Source organism: Heptranchias perlo, chromosome 4, assembly GCF_035084215.1.
Source record: "Heptranchias perlo isolate sHepPer1 chromosome 4, sHepPer1.hap1, whole genome shotgun sequence".
In the NCBI taxonomy this organism is placed as follows: Eukaryota; Metazoa; Chordata; class Chondrichthyes; order Hexanchiformes; family Hexanchidae; genus Heptranchias; species Heptranchias perlo.
The window spans coordinates 30,857,292-30,869,424 of record NC_090328.1 but is presented as its reverse complement, the minus strand read 5'-3'; the positions used below and the strand labels follow the sequence as shown (position 1 = coordinate 30,869,424).

The 12,133-nt window shown below is 38.0% G+C and overlaps 1 protein-coding gene across 5 annotated transcripts in view; it reads right to left on the bottom strand.

The window, feature by feature from the left end:
* Window positions 1-4,734: 4,734 nt before the first annotated feature.
* Window positions 4,735-12,133, bottom strand: part of LOC137320825 (ceramide transfer protein) — a 145,875-nt gene continuing 138,476 nt past the window's right edge. For 4 of the 5 annotated variants that reach the window (XM_067982699.1, XM_067982702.1, XM_067982701.1 and 1 more), the window contains 4 exons: window positions 11,865-11,993; window positions 11,473-11,602; window positions 9,562-9,698; window positions 4,735-8,480 (listed from right to left, as the gene is read on the bottom strand). In XM_067982699.1, coding sequence (XP_067838800.1) covers window positions 9,571-9,698; window positions 11,473-11,602; window positions 11,865-11,993 — 387 coding nt within the window. In that variant the 3' untranslated portion in view covers window positions 4,735-8,480; window positions 9,562-9,570. The remainder of the gene's footprint in view (window positions 8,481-9,561; window positions 9,699-11,472; window positions 11,603-11,864; window positions 11,994-12,133) is intronic. The other variant, XM_067982700.1, reaches the window with a different exon arrangement.

Genomic DNA, 12,133 nt, shown 5'->3' with positions numbered 1-12,133 from the left:
ACCCTGCCCCCAAATAATTAAGTCCATCACCAGTAGACACTCTTCGTCCCTTATTTTCGTTCATTTGGATTCTGTAGTAGTTAGGCATTTCACATAGTAAGCTGGCTTGTTTCACCCTACCTCTGCCCCATTTACTTATTAAACAGTTTCTAGGTAAATGTCCTTTTCAAGCCTCATCCCCCTACCAAGATCTTTGCTCCCAATCATTAAGACTTTATTATTGGTTATGACAAAGGATCTACACCTGAAACTTAGCCTGATTTTATTTCCATCACAGACCAGTTGTGCATTTCCAGCACTGTTTTTATTTGAGCTTTAGTATTTCCTCATAGCTTATTGCTTTTATATGCCCTTTCTAATACAACTATATCCTCAAAGTAGCATGGTAACCAAAACTGAACACAGTAACTAAAGTGTGTCTTTTGGCTTTTTTTAAAAAAATCACCACGTTCTCTGGCTATTGAAGTGGTGCAATTACACTAACTCCCAAGTCCTTTTCATCTACCCAATTCCATAACCAATCTAAATCCTTTCCTGCATCATCTGACTCGAACGCTCTCCCTATTAAATTTAGTCAGTAAAAATATCAGCTAGTTTCTGTTGCAATTCAGGCTCGTTATTTGCACTTGTTGCAAAAATCAGCTTTTGCACGCCTGAGCTTCCAATGAACCTGGTCTTATGCACAAAATATCGGCTAGCAGGCCACAGGATTAACAATGAAGCCTTTTACCTTTGGCATATGCACTAGCAACAGTATGGGATGTCGCCACCCGCTCCTGATCTTGCACCAACAGAACAACACACTGACAGACTGCATAATTCAGGCGTAAAAGTTATTTCTCATGTTTATTGAGATTAAGTAGAAGCAAGAGCAAATCAGCAGGTTAGAAAGACTACAGTACTTCACTTAACATTAAACCATCTGTTCCAAACAATACAAGCATCAAAATCATAGTTCTCTTCAACAGCTTCCAACTATAAGTTCACAATGAAAAGTTTTGTGAGAAGTAAACGTCAGAGTCCATCATTAAACCCTGAACCTTCAAAGCAGCTCAACAAAATAGGAAACTGAAGAACCTGGGACACCAGTCCAGATACATGTCTCTTTGCTTTGAAGTCCAAACTCACATTGATGAAAAAAATGTTGTCCTTTACAATTAAATCTAAAACAGTGACTTGATGTGGCTCGCATACCTTGTCTTCTTTAACCAGAAGGTGCTAATTCAGTTTCAAAGATAGCCTGTTGCACATTGTAAGACAAAGATAATAGCTGCCTGTCCTAGCAGGAAACCCTACCACTGACACAGCATTCATAAACAATTAACTCATGTCTGGTAGCTTGCATTCTTTGATACCTTTGAGAGGAGACCAGAACTAGGGGCCATAAATATATGAAAGTCACTAATAAATCCAATAGGGAATTCAGGAGAAACTTCTTTACCCAGAGAGTGGAACTCACTACAAGGAGTAGTTGAGGTGACTAGCATAGATGCATTTAAGGGGAAGCTAGATAAACATATGAGGGAGAAAGAATAGGAATATACTGATAGGGTAAGATGAAGTAGGGAAGGAGGAGGCTCACATGCAGCATAAACTTGGCACAGACCGGCCGGTTGGGTCGAATGGCCTGTTTCTGGGCTGTACATTCTATGTAATTCTATGTAAGAATTCCCTCATTGAAACATCCATCATTTTGCAAGGATACACACAGAACATGGTTAGCAGAGTTCAAAGGACTGATGAGTATGGAACCGGATGACCTGACTTTGGATTACCAAGCTACAGAAACAATAACTTACTCTAGAGAACTGCTGGCTGAAGTCAGTTTTAAAAATCCCAGGGCATTGGCCAAATAACAATTTCATCCAAAATCTTATGCTCTGAAATTGAAAGATCTTCGGGTCTATTAAAAGTATCAGTATCTGGAACATTTATAGAGATTTGACACAATAAGGATCCAAGCACTTGCCCTTGCGAGACTCCACTTCACACATCCTCAGAGTCTCATTACACTTTTCATCTGTTTTACTTTTTGCAATCTTCCAAAAAAAATCAAATCAAGATTAGATCAAATTATTAAATGGGCTTCAAATAGGAAAAAAAGCCAAGCTTTCACTTTTAAACAATCTTTTATTTCTCTGTACTGGTCAACTTTGAAAGAACTATTGTGCCAGCATAGGCACAATGGGCCAAATGGCCTCTTTCTTGCTGTAAGATTCTATGAATACCACATAGTGATATAACACTGGTTTGTATCCACTATTGCCGACACAGAAAGTTCTTGCCCCGGCAGGTGAAACATGGACCAGAGTTGGGTATTTTGCCGGAGGGAGGGTAAACTACAGATTAAATCTCCCCAGCAACCTTTTCTGAATTTTTCCCAACAAGCAGCCACAAAGCACAAGTGGCAGAGGTCTTATTTTAGAAAAGAGACACAGGGGATCCACAAATAAAATATAAAATAAAACCTACTCATTCCAAAACCTAAATCCTGTTCATAAATACATTAAAATTATTGAAGTTCTGTGGCAGCACAAAGTTTTTACCCAATAATTTGCTAAAAGCAGAGTTTTAAAAAAATATTTATTGATGGAAAAAATGCAAGGAACTATTTTGGAATTCCAAATCACCACCTATAATGGACTCGTAGTGACCTGATCAGCAGAGATACCACAGCCAATCAGCTTACGTTTCATCAAATCTCACCATCGTTTCAGTCCCAGACTGACTATGTTTAACCCTCTGAAGCCTTCAGCAGAAATTACTGCACTGCAGGCTATGAAGCTACCACTTCTCATTTTACTCAACACACATTAATACTATACTTTCTTAAAATCACAGCAAGAAATGGATTATTTTACTGTCTTAATTGAAAACATTGACACCCTAACTAGATTTGTGATAAAAGGACAGAATAGAATAGGTTGATAAAATGACTACATTTCACAAAAGAATAAGAATTTACAGGTAGAGGATAAATTGTATGATATTAACCTGTGACATGCACAATATTTCCAGTATTGCAGACTTATTTAACTATTAACTTTAAAAGTGTATTATGCTCCTTTTACCCTAGTTTCCTTTCTAGTTCCACCCAACCTATAGATTCTGCTTTCAGATCACTATCATGAGGTATGCAGGACCAGTTCAGCAAAGATTCCCATCTGATTTTTCATCCTCCCTTGAAAAAAGCTGCTTACCCCATACTCTATTCGCTGGCACACTTCTGCAGGGAAATGCTGAGTGGGAGAGAAAAATCAAACCTGAGCTACTTTGCAGCATGGTGCTACTATCGGTGCTCGATCTTACCATCCCACTGCAGAGTTCTTTCATTTACATTAAGTTTAGCATTACTTTATATACAATAAATTATATGCAGGAGTTTAGGAGCCTAGATGACAAGCCATATCTCTGATGGATAAGTACATAAATGCACCATGCGCTGTGGCAGAGACACACAGACTATAAAGATGCAGTGTTAAATTCCTTGGCTTGTGCTGAGTTAAGCCAATCTCAGCCAATGCAATGGTGAGGAGTTGGGAGGAAGGGCTACAATTGACTCCACTGCCCTCAGCTTCGGAGGAAAGATGATAAAAAAAAATTCAACCATTGTTCTGGTCCTGATTGCTATTCAGTGACCCCTGCTGTAATGTATGAGTGAAAAACAGGTAATAAGATGTGATTCAGCTATGGTGTCAACCTTGCCTCAGTGGTAGTACTCTTGCCGGAGTCAGAAGGTTGTGGGTTCAAGCCCCACTCCAGACACTTGAGCATATAATCTAGGCTGACACTCCAGTGCAAGTACTGAGGGAGTGTTGCACTGTCAGAAGTGTCGTCTTTTGGATGAGATGTTAAAGCGAGGCCCCGTCTGCCCGCTCAGGTGGATGTAAAAGATCTCATGGCATTATTCGAAGAGCAGCAGGGGCTCCTGGTATCCTGGCCAATATTAATTCCTCAAGCAACATCACCAGAACAGATTATTTTGTCATTTATCTCATCACTGTTTGTGGGACCTTGCTGTGCGCAATTGCTGGGTTTCCTACATTACAACAGTGACCACACTTCAAAAGTATTTCATTGGCTGTAAAGCACTTTGGGACACCCTAAGGTGGTGAAAGGTGGTATATAAATGCAAGTTCTTTCTCTTTTTTAAAAAACCCACCAATACTCATTTCAAATATAAACAGAAAATGCTGGAGAAGCTCAGCAAGTGGAGAAAGAAACAGAGCTAACGTTTCAGGTCAACAACCTTTCGTCAAAACTGGAAGATTTTAAAAGAGTTAAAGTTTTTGAGCAAGTACAGAACCAGGGAAAGTGGGAGAGGGAGGGGAGGAAAGAACATTCAAAAGGGAAGGTCTGTGATAGGGTAGAGAGCACGAGTGATTAAATGACAAAAGGGATGATGGTGCAAGACAAGGAAGGTGGTAATGGGACAGGTTAAGAAACAAAAGATTGATCAGGAGCAGCAGTAATAATGGCAGCAGCAGAACCATTACCAGCACTAGCTGACCGAAAAAATGGGAGCAATGGTTATGATCTGAAGTTATCGAAATCAATGTCGAGTCCGGAAGGTTGTAGAGAGCCTAAACGAAAGATTTCACCCTTCTTCTTTATGAGGGAGCAGTGAAGTGAACTGAGGAACATTAAGTGCATTTAAGTTATATTGAAAATGCCACAAAGATTTTACTGATTAAACATAATTAACATTTGCAAAGAACATACAAAATACTCAAGATCTTCTATAATGTTTTAATACTTTTCACTTTTTAAATACTGGGTTTTAATTTGTGATAACATGAAGGAACTAAACTTTATAAACTGATCTTTACACATTGCTGATTGGAAAAACTGTTTTACAGTCCAACATCACAGACACATATTAACCAGTGTTTTGCTGTACACAAAGCTAAATCAGGATATAAAGCTTTCATAGAACAAATCTCTTACCACTTTCTACACACAATATATTTTGAAATAGAAGTCCATATTTCAACCTGTAAATGACGTGTTTTTACATTCCAGAGAAGTTTCAATACTTTACAACCGCCTTTTAGTGTAATCACTTTATACCAGAATAATTTCAAAATTACATCACATTTAGTGCAATTGCGACTAACAATATCAAGTTCTATACACGTAAACTTCCCAATTTATTAAAAGTTAGCTTAATTCAAACCAGTAACAGGTTTTTAACCTGGACCTTTGCTAAAGTTCCCATTGATAAGTTAGTCAAGTACATAACGGTTTTCATTTGGGGTATTCAAATTCAATCAAAATTTAATGTTTTTTTCCACCATGTTCCCAATAAAAACTATGCATGAACTTTCTGGATTGCTTTGTGTTGAATGGAAGGGTTTTTAAGTAAACTGAAATTAACACAGTTGCTGAAAAAACAGCATTATACAACACCTGGCTCTGTAAGCTATTGAATTTCATATTTACTTTGAACCCAGTATATGGCTCATTTGTACAATTTTACATCAATTTGCACATTTCTAGTCTAAAGGGAGATCGCTTCCATGACTTGCAACTGCAATTTTTGCCCAGTTGAAAGGCATAACCACTGTGCAGGACAGATGAAAAAAAACTTTCTCCACAAAGAAAGATATGATCCAAATTAGCACAAAGACTAAAGAACTGGTCAGAATGGACATTGAACCTACCCCCATCAGCAGAGCGAGTAATCTAAGTCATCATACTGGCTTGACCCAAATAACAGTTTGGAATAAGGCCCTATAGTGGTCTTGTGCAGTAATTTCCCAAAACTCAAATTTGAAACAAACATTCTAAAATACTACCAGTCAGTGATTAACTTCCCAGAGTTGCCATTATTATTCTGCTTCAGAGTTTAGGTGCCAATATGTGGAATTGCAATGCTAAGCCACACTTGCTGCACTCCACCCAACACTGCTCCTTTGTGATGAACAGCAAGCACTAGGAGCACTTCTCCATGCCACAAGCCTCTAAACAGATACAAAGAAGCCACACACTACCCAGTTTAACATTTTAAAATATCTGACTTGCAAGTTTGTTTCAATACAAGTACCTGGAATATTAACATAAGATTGATCAAATGTATAGGGGAACCACTTTGTCTTGCGAGGACAATTAGCACTGATCCTTCCGAAGCCAACAAGGAAGACAAAAGATTAGGTTATGCAAAATAGGAGGGAAACAGTCTGAGAAATCAAACCACTTAGCTGTTTTTTTTTGGGGGGGGGGGGGGGGGGGGGAGGGGGAAGAGGAGGAAAAAAAGAAACCTCCATGTGGAGGATTTTGTAGGAATTAACTTCATTTCCTCATCAAGCAGCATATTTCTACCAACTAAAGTAGACTGCGAATGAACTGGAGCCCAAAAAAGCATCCTCTATAATGCCACAACTAGCTGGCATTAACTATTCCCAAGTTGGCTCAATGCCAAAATGAATCATAGATCCAGATTTTTATATTTCACTGGTACACTAGCAGTATATGTGTGTGTGTGTGTGTGTGTGTGTGTGTATGTATATATACTGCGTGTACCAGTGAAATAAATATGTATGTATGTCCTTTAGGTCTAATTGAGAGAAAACCCCTGCATTCAGTCAAGCAAAACTTTCTTCCTGTTGATTTATAACCATTTACCACATATTCATTTTAAATGCAGATATGAGCAGTGTTTGCTGAAGTATGGAGCTGATCAGAAGATTTTTCTTTATAAACAGTTGGATTGCTTTTAGGTATAGCCTGGAAGTTCAGGTATAATGTAAATATAAAGTGTTCTAAATTAATCCTCGACACATAGTACCCATACTTGAACAGGCTTCATTAAAATGCATCAAGACAATCTATTGATCACATAACCATTCCTCAAATTTAGGCACTTTTACATTTGAAGCTGTTGTAATATATACAATGTAGTGAATAATGTGGTGTTGTGCTGCAAAAATAAAAGTCTGCTGGTCACATTATTGATATTCATTTGCTTACATCATATTGGTTGTAACATCAGTTATTAACAATACAAAAGAATCTGTGGCAGCTCTAAACTTTAGACTTACTGAAATAAAAATCAAGTCTATTTGTTGTAAAATAGGAGGGAGATATTGTGTAATGTGCACAACTTTTAAGACTATGGATTTCTATAATTCAGTAGTCCTGAAAACAAAGTGTAAATATTTTAGCTGCACCCAGTAATGGACACAGCATTAAGTACTGTCTTGAAACCAACAGGAAGAAAAAAAATCTCACTGCACAGAATTTCATGGGAACTGAAGTTCTTCAGATGCATCCATTCCATATAGCAAATATTTTAAGAACATGTCAATCCATTCCAGAAATACAACTGGCTAGTTCTGCTGATCAGACACAGGAACAGCACTTAATTCAATTCAGAACAGATTTTGCAAAACTGCATTAATGAACGGGAAGGTGTGCACTTTTTGAAAGTAGTGCACTAAAGATTTATGCATTGGGCTTCACCTATTAGCTACGCTTAGCCGGCGTACCTTATTCACAATAGTGCACACCTCTTCCATCAATATTGCTTAAAACAGTCAGTCAGTCATCTATCGATGATATGTCTACATTGGTCATGACTAGAACACCGATCTATTTCAACATGAAAAATCCTTATTTGACATGTTTCAAGTAATCCCCTTGCCAGCCCATACCACCATCTTAAAGATTTCAGAACTTTCAATTACAACACAAAATATATATGTAACAAATATACAAACTAAAAATGTAGTACAAATATAGTTTGTAAACAAAACAAATAAAGCTTTTCAGAATCCCCATCAAAACTGTAAGTTCTTCATAGGAGATAGTAAGAAACAGAAAGGGCAAATGCCAGAGGTCAAACAGCATAGACAGCCCTGAACTAGATTTTACAAGAAATTAGTTTCAAAGAAACAGGGATACTGGTTTTAGAAATGACCAGTAAAAGAATGTGATGAGTTCAGTGATTATAGAACGCAAATTAGCAAGACTCAAGTAAGACTTAAAGAAATTACACCCTACTGTAGACCCCAGAGATGGCTAACATTAGTGCAACTTAAGATCACAAATTTGTTTTTTTTGGTTGCAAAAATGTTGGAAATTTTGGCCATGATTATGCAGGCCTACATTAACAAACATGCTATCTTTTTAACAATTAAAGCCATCAACCTATTGTTTTTGATTTTTTTTATAAAAAATGTCGCTGGGTCAAATTGTATATGGCTGTATGAGCTGCACATACAGATGAATTACACACTGACGCACTAAAATGGATCAGAGCACAGACAGTGTTGAATGATCAGCCACAGATGCAAAATTACAGCCTACATCAGTTGGGTGCAGGCTGAAAACTGGGACTGGCCTTGCGAGGGAAGGACGCTGAAAATTCAATGCGCCAGCTTGGAGTCACTGTAATCCTTGAGTGTAGGAGGACACCTTTGCTCTATACGTTGATCGCTGGAGAAAGCATGGTAGAAACAGCAGCAAATCCATGCTGAACACTAAAGACACAAGATGGAACACAAACATTTTTAGGAATATTTCTTAAACAAAAGACTTGAATACTTCCTTAAATATAAAAATGCTTTTATGAGCAAAAGGTACATGAATTTAGGATATTCTTGTTCCCAACCTTCTAAAATCCATTGTGAGATATTTTATTATGGAATGTTCTTATAAAGCACCTTAGGACTCCTTGTATGTTAAAGGAACCATATAAATACATGCTATTTTGTTGATGGATACAATATTCTGAATTATTCATTCTCTGTTAGAAGAGATAATTTGCTTGGAAATAGGTGTTAGTATTTCATTCTTCTCTTAATAGAATGTACTTAAGAGGCTGCAACCTATTGGTACTGAAGACCCATTACCTGAAAAACAGCATTTAATCTGCCAAGATTGAGTTCATAAATGAACCGAGTGTGGATCCCAACCATCCTGTGAGGAACAGATCATTGGGGTGCAAGCCAGACATGGACCCTGCAGTCATAGTTCACTCATTACGTTTGTCTTTTGAGACCACAGTTTTAAAGCAATTGTACCTCCTCATAGTGTAACTCAGGAAATCATTGAGTAATGAGATTTAATTGCAATGATCTGATCTTTGTACCCGGCACCTCAAAAATGGCTGCCATCGATCTCACAATTGTTAGCCACAAATTCTGCCTGCTGCTACAAGGTATGAACATTTAAGCATTTAACATTTGGAATTTGTCTAGTGGCAACAAAACTATGCTCAAAACTGCATGAAACCAGAGTCTTGAGAGGAGAGGATGTTGTGGCAAATGTTTATTTCTCTCTTCCTCCACACAGCACTATTCAGGGAGCAAGCAACTTGCTTCAAGGACTGTATTAAGGACAGTTTGTGTAAACATGGAGTTTCTTCTAACTGAAATAACACAATCAACCAAACATCCAAATAAAAACTAATATCCTCTTCAAATTTCATTAAGCATTAACAGTGTCAAAATATTGAAACGTTTGCTCTCAAGTGCATACAGTGTGCTTTTGCTAAATACTGGGCATAAACTGTTTTAATGGCATGTCGATATAAATAATTGGTTAATGCTATTATCATACCTCTAGATACTAGAATAGAATGTCTTTGCCTGCAGTCTTCTCCTGCACATATGACGTAAAACGCTTGAGAAATTTGGGATATTCACGTTTTGCAACAGCCCGAAGTACTGATGCTGGTGCCCATCCTCCAGGATTTACTAAGAACAAAGAAACTATATTGTGAAAACTTACAGGGCAAATTAGATTTTTTAAACAAAATCCAAACAACAAAATGATTCAATCTCCAACATTCTAGCAATGACAGAAGTTAATTTTGTGTTTCTGGATGAAAACTGTTGCAGAATGAACATATAACTGTCACTCCATTATTAAAGGAAGGGAGAAATCAGGTAACTACAGACCCATCAGTTTAGCATCAGTTGTGGGAAAGTTACTGGAACCTATTATCAAGTATAGAGTGATTGAGCACTTGGACATGTATCATCTGATCAAAGATAGTCAAGCATGGATTTGCAAAGGATAGGTCATGTCTGACCAATCTAGTTGCATTTTTTGAGGAGGTCACCGGCATGGTGGATAGGGGAGTGTCTATGGACTTCAAGAAGGCATTATATAAGGTTCCACACAAGAGATTATTAGCAAAAATGAGAATGCATGGAATTGGGGGTAACCTTGTGATATGGGTTGGTAATTGGTTGGGAGGTAGGAGATACAGAGTAGGGATAAAGATAACATTCTCTAATTGGTGGGATTTAACAAGTGGTGTTCCCCAGGGATCTGTACTGGTGCCTCAGCATTTCAACATATATATCAATGAAGTAATCGAGAGTTGCACATCCAAGATTGCAGATGACACTAAGTTAGGAGGCACAGTAAGTTGTATGGATGAGAGCAGGAAGCTACAAAGGGACATATACAGACTAAGTGAGTGAGCAAAAATGTGACACATGGAGATCAACGTGGGAAATGTGAAGTCAGTCACTTTGGATCAGAGAACAAGAAGTCAAAATATTTTCTTTATGGTGAGACTAGCAGCTGTGGAGGAGCAAAAGGGATTTAGGTGTCCATGTACACAAATCACTAAAAGCTAGTGGAAGGGTACAAAAAGTAATCAAAAATGCTAATGAAATGTTGGCCTTTATCTCAAGGCTGGAATATAAAAGTGAGAGTGATGCTTCAATTGTACTGAGCCTTGGTCACAACTCATCCGGAGTACTGCTTGCAATTTTGGGCACCAGACCTCAGGAAAGATATATTGGCCTTGGCAGGGGTAGTGGTACAGTGCAGATTCACCAGAATGATAATGGAACTTAAACGGTTAAATTATGAGGACAGGTTCCATAAACTTGGTTTGTATTCCCTTGAGTTTAGAAAGTTGAGGAGTGCTCTAATTGAGGAGTCCAAAATGATAAAGGGATTTAATAGAGTAGACATAGAGAAGCTATTTGCTCTGGTGGAAGAATCCAGAACAAGGGGGCATAACCTCACAATTAGAGCTAGGCCATGTAGGAGTGAAATCAGGATGCACATTTCTAAAACAAAAAAGGTAGTGGAAATTTGGAACTCTCCTCCAAAAGGCTGCAAATGTTGCAACAATTGAAATTTGCAAGACTGAGATCAATAGATTTTTGTTGGGTAAGGTACCAAGGGATATGGAGCAAAGGTGCGTAAATGGAGTTGAGGATCAGCCATCATCTAATAAAATGGTGGAACAGGCTCGAGGGGCTCAACGGCCCACTCCTATTCCTATGTTCCCTGTTTCTTCACCCAGCCACACTTATCTCCTGGATTTGAGAGAGTACCCCCAGACTACTGAAGGTGCTCTTAGCCACCCGCTAGGAGGTAATAAAGAGTGGCTTTTTTGAGAATTCCCCTTGACTTCCTTCACCGCATCCTGGGGTAGGAAAGAGCACTTCCTTGCAGTAGTACACTTGATTATAAACTCAGCAGAACATGGAGATTGAAACTTACCATTGGCTACATAAGTGATCTTGCATAGGATGTTGTCTCTGCTGATGGCCTGGTTCCCTTCTGGAGGGCTTACTAATGTCTGGCAGATCATGGCAATGTTTATTTTGGCACGTACACATCTGTTATTCTGCTGTTAAATAGGTGAAGAAATACATGAACCATTCTGAACTTACACAGCAAGAAATTATTGCAAAACGTACAAAATAGAATCTTCAGCAATTACTTCAGTGAACAAATTTTTGAATAGTCCAAGCAAAATCCAATATTTATCCATTTTAACACCAAAAAAAAATGCAAAATTTCTTTATGTGCTCAGTTACCCTTCAGCTCCATGACCTATTAATAACTCAGCATATTTTGTATTTAAAGTCTTTATGAAAACGGACACTTACAGGAGCATTGTCATGCTCTACAGAAAAATTGCAGACAAGCCATGTATCTGGATCATTCTCATTTGTAGCTGGAACTTTTCGAATTGCAGACAAATAAAGTACATCTCTCTGAGAAGCCGGCCAAACTCTCTGGAAAACAGGAAAACAATCTGGCTGAGCAACAAGCTATCAAATCAAAAACTTCTCATTGCTACAAGTCCCCAACATAATGCAATTGACATAATTACACATTTGACAAACACCTGAATGAAAAGGATTAATCGCAACAA